Below are 19,041 nucleotides of genomic sequence, written 5' to 3'. Positions count from 1 at the left end.
ATTTAGGAGAGTTTTGGTAACTCAGTCTCTTCACTGCTTGCTTAGATGAATGGAAGGAAATATGAAGATTAGCATTAACCTTCAGTGAACTGAAATTCTGTCAAAAGCCAAAGCGTTGGGAGAGGTGTACCAATTCCGATGAGCTGTTGAAGAGAGAAGTTAGCTGAGGATTGAGGCAGTGGCCACATGAGCTGGAGATGAGATGCGCGAGAGCGACAGGCACCGAAGCGTGCTGCAGGCGTGCAGCGCTGAAAATGCAGGCTGGCTGGCTGCAGAGCGCTTCCTTGGGAAGGTACAGAGGTTTTTTGCTCAGCTGTACTACTGATCTAATGTGACGAGACCCCTGTGGAGGCTAAGACAGTCTCACATTAAGTTATTGTACTGTGTGACACAAACGTTTGTTTTCAGGATGAGGTCTATGCCCTGCCTAATTTTCAACATCTTGGGCTAAGCCACCAGACACGCAGGCATGTGTTTAAGTGCACACACGGATCTCCCCCGAAGCAGCAGACTCGTATTTAGGCATAGTTTTCCTGTGACACATGTAAGATTGTGCATTCATTCCATTGCTGAGTATGAATAATTAAAATTGCTCCAGGCTTTAATAAGCTGTGGTTTGCAGTATCCGTAATCCAGGTCGGAGTGGAGGGCTATCTTTTGAAGCTCTCACCTCTGTAGTGCCTGATGCCATAATAAAACGTAAGCTTGTAATCAGTGGAGAGAGAGAAATGTATTTTGTAAGAAAATTGATCCTAGCTGTCTTAGGCATTCAGCTAGGATGGAATAAATTGCCTACCTGTGCTCCTGTCTCTCCACTGACTGCAGGGGTGATACAGCTAGCTTAGGGTAGGTGCTTAGCATTATCTACCAAAAGCAAAATAAAATGAACTCCATCCTTAGCAACTCTGCCAAACAACCCGAATTACATCTACTAACAGGTAATGTTGGTAGATGTGTGCATACGTTTCTGAGTCATTATTATCTTTAAGTGCCTGTCAGGAGTGGATATTGCCATATTAGAAGATCCTGTTTGGGCTTATTGTCAAACTCTTAAAGCCAGAATTTATTTTCCCTAATGTGGCCCCACGTTTAGGCATTTATCTTAAGGGATTACAAATGTGTTTATATATTGACTTTTGTTGTTGTTTGTTTTGTTTTGTTTTATTTTATCTTGACTTCTGCTGCAGTCAAATAAATTGATAGGGAAAAAGGGGGGGGTTTTGGTTTTACTTTTGTTTTTTTTTTTTCTTTTCATTGGATCACTCAAGAAAGAGTAATGGCATGGGGACACTATTATTTTATCATGTCCATATGTATTGTAATGTCCATTCTGAAATAGGGGGGAGAGCAAGGGGCAAAGAAATTAAATTGTATCATTAACATAGTTGATATGAAACCAAGTGTGAGGTAGGTTAACTATCACCCCTCTTTCTCTTCCAACCTTTTTCTGACTTGCTCTTTTGAGACAATAGGCTCTCTTAAAATTCATTCTGCAGCTTAACCGAAAAAAACCAAACCCCAAAACCAAGGCAAAGGTATTGATCAGCTTTAGGAGGCCAGTTGTGGATTTTTTAACACTTCCAAGGTTTCAATCTGTGGACTGTTAACAGAAGTTGGTTTTAGGATATTACGGTTTGCAGCATCTTAACATTTTGTTCCAGGTTTCCTGGTAAGTGACAACTTTCTGCAGCGTTCACTTGGTTTTTTTGGTCATAAAAATCTCTGGCTGTTAGGTTAAGGCATCACATTTTTTTTATCTTCTGCTTCATTCAGCTAAGCAGTTATTTAGCTGTAAACTTTTTTCATTTTTTGATTAGGGCTAGTTTTCATAAAGCCCTCCTGCAAAAAAGCCTTTCCACTCTTCATCTCTTCGTCAGGCTTCTACATGTACAGGCCCCTTAAAAATAGTGGGGATCATCCTTGTTACTAGCAGTGTTTGTTGGTCACCCCAGGGACATGTCCCCACGCAGCTGGAAGAAAATGGGGGAGTCAGGATAGTTTCAACTATTACTCTGTCATACACTCAGCAGCAAAATACGGTGTACCATTTTAGAAAAAAACAAAAGTGTTTGCTTTATCTGCAGCATATGTGAGTTGAGAAATATTCTTCAGTATTTCTTGGAGACTGGCCTCACACTACCTACAATACCAGGTGTGCAAAAGCAGTGTGATGCTGCTGCTCTTCGTTATTTTTATCCCAGTCTAACTCCCCGTAAAGACTATTGGGGGCTGCTTGAGGCCTGTGGTGCTCGTAAGTTTAGTATTTAAAATATGCTTGCAACAGAGTTTTAAACTTTAATTTTATCCTGCAGGAGTCAAATACTTTAGATAAGTAATTCTTACACCTAATTACTCCATCTTTCTGCTCCAAGTACGTTCTTTTGTTTTCTCATCTACCAACTGATACCTGGGGTTTTTTTCATATAACCATCATCTGTGCCCTTTGGAAAGTTTTTTGCTGACAAGAACTCTCATACAGGCTAATTTACCTAGACAACACAGTAAACTTTTTGACTTCACAAGTCTCTCAGGATAAAGTAATCAAATGTAGTGTCACAACATTTATGATGAAAGGACAAGGGAAAACGAAGATGACTGCAGCTCATGAGAGTGTGCTCATATGAATTGTTTCTAAATTTACATTTTTTTGAGCTAGAATCTTTGGACATGAAAGACAATTAACCGAGGATTTATTCTGAAGTGAAAATGATAGCAGCAATGACCTCCGCTTCCATTAGTAAGACCAGTCTGATTTAGTGACACACTTCTGCTTGCATTGTTCTCACCTGCCTGTAATTAATACACACTTGAAAATGCGTGTGTGTGTGTGTATATGTAATCATGATTAGCCATGAGAATTTTCAAAGTTATCTGTTCTCATAAGGAACATTAGCAAAAAGAAATCCAATTTAAATTCCAGTGCAGTGGGAAACTCAGTTTTGCTCTTGTACATTATAAAGATCACAAACCTATTACGTTTTTTTTATGAAGCAGTTGTCGGCACTGTCTCATTAGCTAGCATTATTTTTTATGTTTACTCACAACAGCAAGAGGACTACATTTGCCATATACTCATTCTATCCAGAGAGTAATGCCTGTCAGTAAATTTCCTGGTAGATCCTACTTACATTTCCTCTAGTGTTTGTATAGTTAATTTTGTGCCATAATAATGGAGGTTTATGGGATAAGTATTTACAAATTTGTTTTACTGATAAATATTTGTGTTCCATATTCAGAAAGAGGTAAGACAATGTAGATACATCATACAGTGATTCTGAAATGCTTTGCTTGTGTTGGTTAAATTGCATTTAAGAACAGTGACTGTGTGAAAGGTGCTGCAGACCATTAATGTTGTGGGGGGGTTTTTGTGAATTTGGGATTAGTGGAGGAAGAGGAAGGAAACTTATAATGTTCTGTCAATAGTTAAAATGATTGAAATGATTACCCACCCCATTATATAGAGTAAAATCGTGCAAAACTTTCTGTACAGTGCTCTAAGAGTGTAAAGTATTGAAAAATAATATTTATTCATGAGGTTTTATAAAGAAAGGGTCATGATAAACTTAGAGCTTTTCATAATTTCAGATTTTAAGTTAGCTGAATAGAAATGTGACAGGAGTTTGAAGCAAATACCATGAAGTTAATATCCTTTAGTGGAAGAGATATTGTTCAGAATCAAGCAACCCATTCATAGTTTCACTATTTGTGGTACTGTGTTCAATCTTTATACAGTATTTAGAGAGCAAATAGATGTTCAATAAAAAGCTTACTTATTTAGTATTTCTTATAATGCATTAAAAAAAAAAAAAATCAGTGTCTACATGGAAGTCTGCAGCAACCTGAAGCTAGGCATGTAGTCATTAAGATGCACAATAGAAATGCTAACCAAAAGAGCTTAAAGGAAGAAAAGGGAAAGAAAAAGATGTAATCTTTCGTAGCACAGCATAGTACCTCGGTATTCTATTAAAGAAAATAAGAAAAATCTTGTAAGACTTGGTGGATCAGCATTTGGGCATTCTAACTTGGGATATGCACGAGAGAGGTCACAGCTCTCATTTGCACTCTTCCCTTTCCCAGGAAGAAAAGGAGGCTGGGTGCAATGGCAGTGTTTTTAGATAAGGAAAGCGAGGGGAGACTTCATCTGAAGCCAGGAGAGGGGTATATAGCCTTAGCTCAGAAGACAGATGGTTAGATAGAAGCTACCTGAGATGCCAAAATAGCCACTGAAGATCTTATCATTACATAGTGTCTCAGTAATGAATGTTGTCAATTTTTCTCTTTTTGTAAGTGTGACACTATTGCTGTTCTGTGCTTTTAAAAGACTCTATACTTTTATCATTAAATTTTATCCAGTGGTAAAAAACAAGACTCAATATTCTGAGATTTTGTTCTATGAATGTAATAATCTCCAAAATTCAAGTACTTAGATGTGCTAAGAAATGTCTCTGTCATATGTGATTGTTCTAGACTGTCTGAAGGGGATTAAGCTATATCTCCATTGCTTGAGTTGTTTTTATTTTTTGTCATTTTAATGATGTGCTTTGCCATTTTGGAAGTGGTGTTTAATGTGGTTTTTTTTTTTTAATATAAAATAAATTTAAAAATTACATAAGGTAGCAGAAAATTAAAGGCAACCCAACAGAGGACATGTTGCAGACTGGTCTGAGTGGCTTGGCCTCAAGGAAGATTGCTGGAGGGAGAAAGGCGTTGCTTGCAGAATCGTGTAAAGTGTGTCATCCTGCACAGACCACTTGCAATATGTTCTTGTAAGTAAAGGCCATACAGTTAGGAAGAGTGAAAATTTGCTAGATTTATAAGATGAAGGACTGTGCCCTAGAAAGCAGTGACTTTCAGAGGAGCTTTTTATGTTACAGTGAATAAACCTCTGAATACACGAGATCTTTGAATGAAATGTAGCTGCTAGTATGACTAAGGCAATATGATTCCTTGTTATTCAGTAGGGAAACTGAAAAGGACCTAATATTACTATCTGTGGATATGATGTTAGAAAAACCATTAATGCATTATGTTCAGTTTTTATGGCCATATTTCAAAAGACTATTGAGAAAGTGACTGGGTTTTAGAGAAGGTATGAATGAGAGTGACTTGAGTGCTGGAAAGCTTGGCTTAAAGAAACTTACAGATTAACTTGTGGTATGTAGTTCATCCAAGATCAGGTAAATGATAACTTTATCAAGGTCAGGAAATACCTACAGGACAAAGAAATCTCTGAGAGTTGGCTGTTTAATCTAGCATAAAGAGATTGGAAGCTGAAGCTAGATATATTCAGATGAGAAATAAACCACAGTTTTAACAGTGAAAGTATTAAACCATTGGAACAACTTATTGGGAATAGGCTGGTTTTCTTTGACACCTCTAGGTCAAACCTGCATATCCATTTTAACCAAAAGTTACAGGATTGAGGCAGGATCTAGTAGATGGCATCCTTTAGCCTGTGTTACATGGGAGGGCAGATTAGATGATCATGAAGAATCTGTGCAAAAAATTTCTCTCCCTGCCAGCCTTCCACGTTTATCAGCTTTGTCTTTTCCCTTTATGAGTGAAACAATGAGTAGGACTTTCAATGTGAGAGCAATTTGGCCCAAGATAGGTTTTCTAACAGATCTCTGGCTGAGTACGTGTGAGTAGCATTTGAACTTTCTTTACTTTTAGCTTTTTCCAAGCTCTTTCACTAGTTTTGGATGGCTTTCTCTCTTCCCCACTAAACTGTATTTTTTTTCTGCAAAATCCACACTGAGACCAACTACTTTTGTGACCCTTTTCAGCTAACTAAAATAGTGCTTCATGCAGACTGATGAATGTTTGAGATCCTCTACTCTTCTCTTACCTCTTCTCCACCCTTTTTCCTATGCTGTTGTTCCTAGTGTCTGAAAAAGCTTCTAGATTCCAGATGGCTTTAGAACTTGCAATCAAAAATTTTTTTGAGTGATGTTTATGCACAGCACTACATAAATGCTGAGTAATAATATAGCTGCCAGTCAAGATGATTTAGCTCCATTCACAAGCCCAAACTCATTTAACAATGGCTTATACTTGCTTTGACTGGCTGTAATGAACAGCCTGTGAGTACCATTGTCTACCATAAAATAAAAGGATGTTTTTTCAGAAACTCAGCAAGGTAGCATGTCTAATAGTTTTTGACTTTCATTTGTACTTTCAGAAATCTGCTTTTCTGTGTAAATTATCTTTTGAGTGCTGTGTCCATAATTGCTTTGTTCCATCAAAAAGAAATCTTACACCATTTTGATGAGAGGCATCCTGAAAGGATGTGACACATGGAGTCAGACTTTATTGGGCTAAGCTAAAGGTGGGCTGTTCTGTGTAAGGTCAGCCACCGTTGTATGAAATAAATGAACTGTGAACCAATGCTTAAAAAACAGATAATGATTGTCATTTAAAATTCTCTAGCAGAAGACCGTTACTGTGAAAGTACTTCAGACTTTTTTTGTGATGCTGCCAAGCTTACCTATCTGTCTTAGTTTCTCCAATTTATAATGAAATTACCTTCTTATCTTTGTAAAATGTAACCGGAGTGGATCCTTGCAAAATGAACCCATATAATTTACATCATTAATTTACACAGTTTACCTAGCTTTCCTGATGCTGTTCTAAATGTATTCAACCTTGAAGTGAGAAATGGACCTGGATCTGTATTACTGTAGTACTACAATTGTCATCTTAATTTCACTGGAGTAAATGGAGAATAGCATCATTTATACTGCTGATGTACTGGTGAAAAATTGGCATGAGTGAGATCAAAATTCAGACCTATACATCTTTTTTGAGGTTTGCAATCCAAAGGTAAACTTTTCTCAAGTTCACATGTTTTGATTCAGCTCAGTGTAGGTTTTTTGGCTTGAACCTCAGCTTGGGTTTGAAACTGCCTGTTCTTGCTAGTTAAACAGGATGAGTTGACTGTAGTTAGACTGATCCAATATAGTTGGTAACACATTCATATTTTAGAAAAAGCTGGCAAGCTTGTCTTGAATTTGTATTTGTTGAAGCTTGTGACTGTCTCCTCCAGAAGGAGGAAGCAGTGAGGAGATAGAAGATGCTACCAGAGTTATGACCATATGAAAAATCAAAGCAAGAATAGCGTAAGGGTGGGCTTATCTTGGAACTAATAGTAGATGCAAAGGCTCAACACTGACTGGGTAGTGGCTTGGCATGCAGCATGAGAGAGAGAGAGAAGGTATCAGATAGCTAGAGAAATACAGTAAATATGGCCCAAAGGGAAACCAAGCAAAGCAACTTCTTTGTATCTTGTGGAAATGATGATGAAGGAACCTACCTGCTCCTCTCTTGGTCTTCTGTGGTCCTGTCGCTTGTGAAAGCAAAGCAGGACCATCTCTGGGGCAATCATGCTTACTTATGCATACCTGGCATTTTTTGGTCAATATATCCTCTTAATAAAAATAACCCCAAAAGGCCTTGAGCATCAACTCAGTGTTTGGACAAAGAGGCAAGAGTTTTTCAATACGGAACTTTTGTAGGTGTGTGTTGTTTCCTAGGGAGAATAGACCCAAAGCCAACATCTCAAAATGTTCCTTTATTATGGGGGGGTTGAGGAAAGGAAGAGGTGTTTGCTTTCAGGTTGCCATTATATTCTGACTATCTCATTTTCTCTCTTTGGCTCCTTGCACATAATTATGATCCAGTTCTGCTCTCTTTGGAGTTCATGGCAGCGTTCCCACTGAGAGCAGTGGGATGGAGGTATTTTTGGCTCTGGGCATTTTAATTCTGATGTCCTGGCAAAATTCCAATACATGTAATTATGTTCTGGCAAGCTGAATTCTACCTTTATTAATTTTATTAATTATTTGTGTTTGCACAGCACCTAGAAATTCTAGTCAGTCATAATGCTAAGAACTTTACTATCACGGAAGAATTGTATGTGCCTATTGCTCTGAAATTATTTTGCCTGAAAGATGGACACATGGAAGATAGCATTCAGTTTTTGCTTTGTAGATGGAATGGAGTCCAAACTGCAAATAATCTTTTACAGAAAGCCATGGAAGCACATTTTCAGATTGTGTCTGTATTGTGCTATGATTTGCACTATGGACGTACCTGTGGTAGCCAGTAGTTTAGCAGTCTGGTTTCCATAGACTTACGAAATATGCACTGTGCATGTACTTATCAATGCAATTTTCCTTTAAAAAAAACCAACCACAAGAAAACCAAACACTGTGGCCTCCCCCCCCCCCCCCAAAAAAAATCACCCCCAAAACAAAAACCCCCCAACTAAAAAAGCAACACCAAATGGTGGGAGCAGGAATTATATTTCTGGTGATATGTTACGTACTTCTGGGTTTAGATTTCTAAACATTTGCAGTTACAGAAAGGAAAGTGCTTCTCTGATTTCAGCAATGAAATTGGTTTTTCTATTTAATGACTAACCGCAAAGTACTGAATAGAGCTGTGGAGAAATTAAGGACTTTGTCAATATGAATTGTCCTTTCTCTCCCATCACAAGGATGCTTCAGACTGTTAAATAAATTTAAAGTGCAAAATGTGCAGTGACTGAGGCTGTTACGAATTGCTGTGCTATTAGCAACCAGGCAACAACCATAGTAACTACCATTCTGTAGTGGTTTTTCTTGAATCTAAACAAGAGATTTTTCTTTTGAACTCGTACATACACAGACACCAGGATCAATATATTGTTTTTCTAATTTATTTTTTTCCAAGGCAAATACTCTATAGGTCATGTTTGTGTATCGCGAAGATGCGTACTAAGCTTGAAAGGCTTAAAATAGGCCAGTGAATTCCCTCCAGATGGGCAGAAGCCAACCTGCCCTCCTGCAGCCTGGGTGACTACCTGGGAAGTGTCTTGCCATTTCTGGCCTTGCTTTAACCATACTTTCAGGGAATGTGATTTATAGGATGTGTTGAGCCAGAACCCTCAGAGAAAGTAGAAATATTTATAGTAGTATATTCTATTATGCTAATCGAGCTGAATTAAACTGAAAAAACTTGGGATTGTAAAAAATAATGGATTTGAATCATTACTAGATGATACGGTCTTTTCAATGTAGCTTGTACTATTTACAGCTGTCCTGGTTTCAGCTGGGATAGAGTTAATTGTCTTCCTAGTAGCTGGTACAGTGCTATGTTTTGAGTTCAGAGCGAAGAATGTTGATAACACTGATGTTTTCAGTTGTTGCTCAGTAGTGTTTAGACTAAAGTCAAGGATTTTTCAGCTTCTCATGCCCAGCCAGCAAGAAGGCTGGAGGGGCACAAGAAGTTGGCATGGGACACAGCCAGGGCACCTGACCCAAACTGGCCAACAGGGTATTCCATACCGTGTGACGTCATGCCCAATATATAAACTGGGGGGAGTGGGGGTGGGGGATCGCCGCTCCGGGACTAGCTGGGTGTTGATTGGCGGGTGGTGAGCAATTGCACTGCGCATTATTTGTACGTTCCAATCCTTTTATTATTGCTGTTGTCATTTTATTAGTGTTATCATCATCATTATTAGTTTCTTCTTTTCTGTTCTATTAAACCGTTCTTATCTCAAACCACAAGTTTCAATTCTTTTCCCGATTTTCTCCCCCATCCCACTGGGTGGGGGTGAAGTGAGTGAGCAGCTGCGTGGTGCTTAGTTGCTGGCTGGGGTTAAACCATGACAACAGCAAATTTAGGTAAAAAAAAAAAAGTGTGTGTGTGTGTATATATATATATATATATATAAAACCCTATTCTTTTTGTAAATGTGATGTTAGAAATGTCCATGTCACTGAGCTGGTAGCACCTGTTCTTGTGACCTGAACATCATAGGAGACTTGTAATGATACTGGTATTGCTACACTGCAGAGGTGTGTTTCAGTGGTAGAGAGAGATGTTGCCTTCTGGTGTCACAGGGACACTACTGGAGTAGAAAATAAAATAACCCTGGCTAAAGATTTGCTGGTTAGGAATGCAGGCATATGCTAGTAAAACCTGCATAAGGCACGTATGATTCTATCTGTATAAATATGCTTGCTTGCATGATCATTCTCCCTCTGTTACTAGGGTTAAGCTTCATAAAATTTGTGTTGATATGCCCAAATATGTGTGTCTTAGGCAGTTTAAGTAAGCTGTGTTTAACTCTGTCAGAGCTTTGAAGGAAGAAACAACCGCTTCTTTGTTAGCTGAGACTTCTGTAGCTTCTCTTCTTCTGGCAGATATGTATGTGGAGTGTCCCATATTCTGTCATGCCCATGTCCTTGACTGAAAAATGAGTGTATAATATGCATTGAAAACTCAGCGAATAAACCCATCCAGAATTTTGCAGCTTTGCTTCTTAAAAAAATAAAAATAAGTCCAGTTATTTTAGAAAGTTCTAAAAGTGACTTGTATCAATATACTTTCAAAGAACTCCTCCAATAATTCCAATATTATGCACAGTTTAAATAAAGAAAAGCATTTTTGTTCAGATTCTCATGACTGAAGTCATTTGAGTTATATCTTTTTACAGAAACTGAAGATCTGTGTGTCTGATAATTCAATTAATATGTCTATGCATGTGTGAGTGTGTATGTGTGTTAGAGAAAGAGATACCTGTAATAACGAAGTTGTCTGTATCATAACATATATGCACACGTTTCTGACATGCTTTTTCCTTGGAAATGTTGAAAGCTGAATGCTGATAACATATTTATAGTACGGTATATAGTGTTTACTAGACCAAACATTGTTTTACTGAATGCCAGAGATGCTTATGTTATATATAAGGTATGGCCTGGATACAGTTCAGAGCTATATGCATGTGATCACAATAAATATATGGTCTTTGTGATCTGTTATCAGCATATTATTAAGCTGAACTGTTTTCTGATTGTATAGCCAATGACTATTTGAATATGAAGTATGAATAGAGAGCATGAGCTGTACCTGTTATATCTGTGTTTCTTACTACTTCCCTCTGCTCTTTTTAATTTAAGGTTGCCTTTGCCTCCTGGAGCATTCTCAGGTCTTTGGGAAAATCAGGAAACGTTCCAGAAGTTATATTTCCAAAAATTTCCAGTAAGAATTACGAAATGAATTATATAAACTTTTGGTAATCCTGTAGGACTGAATGATAGTAGATTTAAACTGGATAATATACAAAATTATCATATCTTATTTTAATGGGAGATCTTTGATATATATTATATAGTTAAAAACATTTCAAGGTAAAACTTTCTTCATCCATACTTTAAGCTTTTGGGCACACTTTTTTTTTTTTTTTTTTTTTAAGATCTGAAACAGAAGAAGTAAACTGCAAGCTCCTGAGCCTAAAAGTTGTTTCATGTCATTTGATCTAATAACAGAAACAAGCCTCGCAACCTTAGACTAGCATAGCTTCAAATATGCTACTGCTGTTGACATGCAGCCATTCTAACTTAGTATAAGTCCAAAATATACACTTGCTCACTGTGCATCTAAATACATTGAAGGCTCCTTACTGCATTAGTTATGTTTCCTTGTCAGATTGACTATCCAAGGACTGGCTTCCTCCTTTCCTTACAGGAATAGATACATTGGTCCTATGTGAATTTCCAAAATGGAAGGTTTGCCTCAATGAAGGTAAATGAGTGAATTGATCAGGCAAATTATATTTTGTGTGCACTTGCATGATGATGATGATGTATGTTTGGATCCAGCGAACAGGAATATCCTTAGGAGCAATTTGAACAACTGTCATTATATTGTAACCATTCCATTCTCCTTGTGTCGATTCAGGCAACATCCTTCTCCAAGCTGTCAGGGATCAAAATAAGCAGAGTTGGAAAAAATCCAGGTTTATGTGTTGTCTTCTGTTCTGTCTTAACAAAGACTACAAAACCTTTCTGGAAAGGGAGCTGTGTGGTATATTATGATGTAAGAATGGTGAAAAATATTACAGAATTAAATCTTTCAGGCACCAAAACTGTATTTCATTTGAAACAATCAGTTTTGTTTGTTGGTTTCATGGGAGATGAATGGATGTTCCTATTTCTGAGTTTATTTTTGGTTGTGTTGTGTTTAGGGATATTATGATACCATGGATGCAGGTTATATGGATGAAGATGGCTATTTATACGTCCTGTCCCGAGCTGATGATGTGATCAATGTTGCCGGACACAGAATTTCAGCAGGCGCAATTGAAGAGGTTAGTGTTGCCTGACAGTAAAATAGAAGAGTGAGAGATGAATAAAGAAAGCTGAGACTGAAAATATCACAAACTCTCTCATTTTCTTTCTGCTTTCTTTGATTGCATTTCCATTGGTACTTTTAAGCAAAACACTAATTGTTTCAGGTCCTTCCTGTTAAGGTGCTTTCCAGTACCATAATAAATTTAGTCAACAATAAGCAGTTTGTACCATGGGATTGATAAGAGAGGCATGATTTGATATTTGAAGGTGGAATTAAGGGGCAATATGGTAGTATGGGAAGCATTCCTGTAAGCTCTGATAATGTATTTATTTGGGAATACATTAAGATAATGTAGGGTCAGTGTGCCAAGTAGTTTCACCAGCTACTGTAGTTACTTAGGAGTAGAAACTTCCATTCCTAGAATACAGATTTTAGTTGTGGGTTTTTTTAAAGAGCTTGGTGTTGGCTGAATTCTTTTCACATAGACTGGCATCCAGTGCTTTTTCTTGATTTGAAGAGCTTCCTTCACAGTTTCTTGAGACCTGTTTTGTCTCTTATTGTATGAGCAGTGTTAAATGAACAATGAAAATTTCTGTAAAAAACCCCTGCTGTTAAATTGAAAGTATTAATGTAATACCCATTCAACTCAAAAAGTTGAAAATAGTGCAGTTCATAATAGTATCTGAATTTCATATCATTGTTCACTCACCTCTCTGGAACCACTGTGATTGATTGCCAGTTACAAATTTCCCTGATGACATATCAATTGCTTATTCAGGGAGTATAGAAAAGGGTGTGCTGGGCACGTACAAGGGAAAAATACACTTTTAAGAACTCAGAATTTAACTGTTCACTGAATCACAAACTAATCTGTTAGTCATTTTTTTGCTTTATAATGTCTATTAGCCTAGTGACTATTTTTTTTAAAGGCTAGAAAACTTAAAAGAGAATAGAAGACATTCTGATTACACAGAAGTGAACAAATTCAGGTAAACATAGGCAATCCTTTGAGGATCGGTCAGCCAGGGAGCTGAACCAGCTGCTGCCCTGACTTGGGTCTATGGAGACATAAAGTTGGTTTTCAGTCCGCTTAAACCTCTTTCCCTTTGAAGTCAGTTTTCTGTGTTGCTCTACTAAAGCGTGGCGGAGAATCTCATCCCCACCCCTGACTGCTCGACTGCTCAGGGACTGAGCTGGGCATTCTTTCTTCACTTCAGGCTGAATCTGAAGCTCCTTTAACAAATGATGAATTGAATCCCCTTCTCAGCTGTATTACCTTTGTATCCATCATCCCAAGCTCAGTGTCTGTTTTTCTCCCTGCTAGTTAGGTCTTTTCCCTAGAAGCAAAAAAATTTTCATCACTACAAAATTCTAGAAGCTTTTCTATTCACCTTTTGAACAAAGCTAAAAAACAAGAGTGTTGTTAATGCATGCACAGCAAATTGCTAGTTAAATGGGAAAGCATTAACAAGACCACAGTTAGCTCTTCAGTAAGATCAGTAAATACAGAATTAAAGGTTCATTGAATCGCCATCTAATTAAGTGACAGTCACCTTGTTGAGCAAGTATATTATCTGCATTTACATTATAGCTGCATTACAAGCTTAACAAGCTTTTCCTTAGTGCTTTCACTAAGAATTTCAGCTTTACTATGTTCCAAACAATTAGTTTCTTTGTCTAAGGTATCTATTGGTATCATTGGAGCTCCATCTTTACTGCAATGCAGTAGGTGTTACTGTTTACCTTGCCAATCAGTGAATGTTAGCCATTAGGGTAACCTCAGCTTGTGTTGATCTATCCATCTCTTTTGTCTGTATATCTATGGTGTCCCTGCTTGCCTTGACTCTGAAAAAAACCAAATCAATTCTTGCCTATCTGAGGCAACAGACTTGAAATCGAGGAATTTAGCATGAGAAATCCTTTTTCCTACGTTTCTGTGAAAAACTATAGTTACTCTAGTTGTAGACCTTACTAGTCTACATTTCCATAATTCGTTGCCTTTTGTTCTTTTTCTTTCCTTTTTTTTTTTTTGTTGTAGTTTTGGGTTTTGGGCGGGGGGTGTTACATATGTCAATCAAGTTGCTGTGGTCAGGATCGAGAAGTTGGAGCAGGAAAGAATGGGTATTTATAGCAGGAAATGGAATGCATTATTGAGGCTCTGGACTAGAAGTGACCAAAGAACATAAGTGTATGTGATGCATTGAAATATGATGGAGATTTGGAGTTGCTAAGGTTCATTCCTGTATGATTTGTCAGTTTGGATACAATGACTTCTGGACAAAGTAGGCTGCATCTGAGTTCAAATGTACTTATGGATATTTAACTTCAGCATTTTTGCAGCAGGCTGCTCTGCCCTTCTAGTTCTGGGATAAGCCTCGCCAGAACTAACTCCAGTCTGTCGCACTTGCTGTTCTATATATGGCTTGTGTACATCCCATTTAATTCCTTTGAAAAATAGAGTTTCAAAAGCTGTGTGTAAACAGTCATGCTTTTGTATTTTGATAGGGTATGCCTCTACTATTAAGCTAAGTGTTTCCCATTTGCTTTTTTGTAACATGGGACATTTCTAGGATCATAGTTCGTGAAATGAGTATAGCTTCTGTCAAACAAAGCACGTGAGTAACATCTTGTGCAGATTTTTTGGCTGAAAACTAGTTGGTGTGTGTTGCAGTGACCACGGAACAGAGATCCAGTTTCTCCTTCCTGTTTTGACTACATATCTTAAGGATGGTGAAATCTGTTTTGAGGATGGGTTATGGGAGACCTTTTGAATTGTTCCTTCCACCATCAGTTTCTCCTTCCTGTTTTGACTACATATCTTAAGGATGGTGAAATCTGTTTTGAGGATGGGTTATGGGAGACCTTTTGAATTGTTCCTTCCACCATCGGTTTCACAACCAGGTCACACAAGAGCCTTCATTTTGTTAATTGGAACAACAATGATTAAGCTTTCCATTCCTTCAGGTTTTTTTCTCCTGTCTTCTCTGTACCTTTCCTGTTGTCTTCTTCATGCTCATGCCATTGTATGAGTAGCCAATGCAAATGTGGTGTTCCTACTTAATTAAAAAAAAAAAAAGCCTTTATTCTTAAAACTTCTTTTAGTTAGTCTTCCTCTCAATCATCCCACTGCCTTTGATTTGACAACCAGCATGTGAAGATCTGCTATTAGCAAACACATTGTCCTTGTATGCACAGATAAATTAATAATTACGTGGCCTCTGTATTGCCTTTGTGTAGGGTCATGTTAGGTCCTCTTCGGGGTTGAGTACAGAGGACATGTTGAAAGCACTGCTGACAGCAAGATGCCCCAAGGGACACTGATATCTACATGAAAAGAGCCAGTTGCTTTGGAAGAGGATTCACAACTGCTGGTATCTTAAGTCCAACTTTGTCCCGGAGTTGGTGACACACATCTCAGTATGTACTGAGACTTCTTGGTGACTTTTCTCCAGGAAATGAGAACTTGAGCTGGCTAATTGGAAAGAAAAGAGAATCTTCTCACGTTTTTCCTAAAGGAGAGTTTGAGATATTAGTGCTACTGTCCATCACTTGTATAATAGTGTAAATGTGTAGTAGGAAGGAGGGGACTCTTGTTTAATTCCCTTTTTTGTCTAAGGAGCCTGAGACCTAGCGTTTCCAAGAGAGTGAGCTGAACTAGGCTAGCTGCAAGCTGAGGTTGGGCCTGTGTTGGGCTTTGGTTGGAACTATGCCTTTGTGCAATAAAGAATGAAAAAGATAGGAGTCAGAGAGCATGAACCAATATAATTTATAGCCCTGTAGTAGGAGTGCTTCTGTGGTTTTGGTCCTTACTCCACACACTTAACTCCATGTTATTCGTAACGTTAGACTAATGTTATTTGTTCCAGCAAAGATCTCACTAACAAAACCAAAGATGTGATACCCTACCAAAGCTGTCAGGAAATCACCTTTGTTTTGTTCTATATTTGTATCTTGTGTTACTGTAGTTTTTATTTCTCATGTTTGTTTGAAAACTACACGTGTGTATGAAACTATACACACATGTGCATCTGCAATGTGTAATTGGAATCCTGAGGTGTACTGATTAAATACTTCTTGCTGTCAAAATGTAGGAAATAAGTTTATTTTTTATGTCCATGCCTATGGAATTTTTTCACTGAAATATTCAGTTATTATTAGTTCAGTTTAGTGTTGTTTTCTGTCCCTCAGTGTGTTCTCCTCCATCACGCTGTGGCAGACTGTGCTATTGTGGGCCAGGAGGATCCTTTAAAAGGACATGTTCCATTTGCGCTGTGTGTACTGAGAGAAGGTGAGAGCTCGCTGATGCTGATGTTACTTAGACTTGCAAAAGTCCCAGAAAAGGTGAAGTATGTGAACTTCTTCACTAGGTACAAAGACAGAAGAGGAGAAGATTTTGGAAGAGATTGTTGAGCAAGTTCGAACTAACATTGGTCCGGTAGCAGCTTTCCAGAAGGGGGTGTTTGTGAAACAGCTACCGAAAACACGCTCTGGCAAGATACCACGTTCAGCTCTTTCTGCACTTGTCAGTGGAAAGCCCTATAAGGTAAGCTGGAGATGTATGCTTTAATGAATTAGGCACATATGCACATCAAAGACACAACATCACGGTTTCGATTCTCTAGACCATTCTGCAACTGGTCCGTGACTTCAGGTAGTACATTGTATTTTACTTCTACTGTAGCTTACCCAAAAGACTTTTTTGTTCCAGAGCTTTCCAGATACTTTTTTCTTGATTGCTTTTGATGGCTAGATTTAGAAGATTCTCTGAATGAAATTCTGTTTTACTGTTGAAGGACCACAATCTACTATCACATGCTTCTGTATATTCTTCCTTTTCAGATAACACCGACCATTGAAGATGCTAGTGTGTTTAAACACATTGAAGAAGTGCTAAAGAAAAATTAAATGGGATAATAACGTTGATAACGAACGTGTCAGTTACTGAAGTACAGAAAGAGACTTTCTGTTAGGAAATACCACATTTTAAAAACTAGTAATGATTTGGGACTAAATTTTTTTACTTCAGAAACGTTTCTGTGTTCTTTACCATATTGTCACAGCCAATGAAGCATACTAAAGTCTCTGCATTTTGTCATTATATGCTGATATTAAGATTGCTAAGAATTGCAAATAGAATTCATACATTTCTATAGCCTTAAAAGGAAGGAGTCACTGGATTATCTGTCTCATATGAAGTCATGTAACCTTACATTTCAATCCATTATTGTATAATGTGACCAGTAACTTGAGTTTGGCTAAAACAGTTTACAAAAGGTAAATCATGAACTGAGGACAGTAATAAGTAGGAATTCTACTGTGAAAATTATTGCAGACATAAATTGTCCTCAATTCTAAATTATGAGCCTTTATGTCTTTTAAATTTTTATAAATTTTAAAATTAGTTTTCTTGATCCACTGTTGTTTTTTTCTAAGTCTTTCTGCTATAAATTAGATTCCTATAATTTTTTTACTCAATAACTTTCTGAAGTGTCTGTTTTTGTAGAATGAGAGATAATTTCTGGCTTTCAAGTCTGTGAAAATCTTGATTTGTCCATAGTACTATTCAATAAAAACAATGTATTTTAAATGAAGGCAGGCATTTACCCTTTGCATTTTCTGATAATTTGGTGGTTGTGGCTTGTATCACTTACGGTAAGGATAACCAGAATGTGCTTTTGCTGACATAATCAGACATTTCAGGCTCACTGAGATACATATAACCAGGAAATTTAGCAAATACAGATACTAGGCAGCCCATTCTTGACTTCATAGGCTATTTCAAAATAGTTATGGGGTTCTCAACAAAGCAGGGGATGAAGGATACACTCTCTACATGTGTTACTTCTCAAGCTGCAGGTTTTTAATTGAACAATAAATGTAAAAATCCTATTTAAAATACATGTTCACAGAAAAGTTTAAAAGCAGAGAAGTTACTCAAACTCGACAATGCTTTCCCGAGGAAGAAACAGTAAGCCATATGCAAATTCAGATGATGTTGGTATAAAAGAGAGGTTCTGTACTTAGGCTAAGCTAAGGTAGAATTTAAGTCTAGATGTATTTTGCTATGGCAGTGTGTCCTCAAAAGAGTCCAGACATACTGTTACCTTCTGTTGCGTAGAGGTAAGGATGATAGCCCTGTTAAGGGATAAAATAAACCAGCAGATTGATGTGGGAGCTAAAAGGTGATAGGTGCTAATTAACATGAGCCATACTCCAGTGTTGCCTTGTGCCTGTAACCTTTTTGTAAAGTCAATGAGCTCTACCAGCTACATAGGAAATAAATAAAATGTCCATGTGTTTTTTCACTAGGGACTGCATGCAGCTGAGCCAACCATGTTGAAGCAGGTCATACAGTCATATAATAAAACAGCCTAGTTTGAGTCTGTGCTGTACTTGTTTTTTGCTAAATAATTGCATAAGGTAGCCACCCTGTTCAGCTATTTGATTTAACTGAAAATCACAATCTGAACAAGGAGTAAAAGCTTTTAAAGACTGAGTAAAGGCTAATGATGCTTTACGGTAGATACGCTAACTATACAGGTTAGTGATTTGTATGTGGGAGTAATTTTGCTCCTCAGAGATGTCCTGAAAACTTTCTTTAAATACTTTTTATATAAGTTGCAGTTAGTTGAAGATATTATTTTCTTCTGGATGGATTATTTAAGTAGCAAGGCTTTAATAGGAGGCCTATGCCAAATAATGTAGTGCTGTGCAGAGACTGCTGAGTATTTTTCGTTTTCACAATGCTACAACTTTTAGCAACCTATGCTGAATAGCTACAGGGCAAGAGATCGATCTTGGGAGTTGTCACTGATGGTTTTTTTTTTTATATCAGTGAGAAACTACAAGGGTCTTATCACAGAGAAACTGGCACATTCACAAGGTACATGGCCATTACTTCTTTTTTGTACAATGAAA

At 37.6% G+C, this 19,041-nt stretch overlaps 1 protein-coding gene across 5 annotated transcripts in view; it reads left to right on the top strand.

Annotated features, from left to right (window-relative positions):
• Positions 1-17,714, top strand: part of ACSS3 (acyl-CoA synthetase short chain family member 3) — a 92,080-nt gene extending 74,366 nt beyond the window's left edge. For all 5 annotated transcript variants that reach the window (XM_052774611.1, XM_052774612.1, XM_052774614.1 and 2 more), the window contains 5 exons: positions 10,950-11,031; positions 12,017-12,139; positions 16,312-16,411; positions 16,491-16,666; positions 16,963-17,714. In XM_052774611.1, the coding sequence (XP_052630571.1) occupies positions 10,950-11,031; positions 12,017-12,139; positions 16,312-16,411; positions 16,491-16,666; positions 16,963-17,028 (547 nt within the window). In that variant the 3' untranslated portion in view covers positions 17,029-17,714. The remainder of the gene's footprint in view (positions 1-10,949; positions 11,032-12,016; positions 12,140-16,311; positions 16,412-16,490; positions 16,667-16,962) is intronic.
• The last annotated feature ends 1,327 nt before the right edge of the window (positions 17,715-19,041 follow it).

This window comes from Harpia harpyja, chromosome 23, assembly GCF_026419915.1.
Source record: "Harpia harpyja isolate bHarHar1 chromosome 23, bHarHar1 primary haplotype, whole genome shotgun sequence".
Lineage (NCBI taxonomy): Eukaryota > Metazoa > Chordata > Aves > Accipitriformes > Accipitridae > Harpia > Harpia harpyja.
This window is presented reverse-complemented; position numbering and strand designations above follow the sequence as displayed.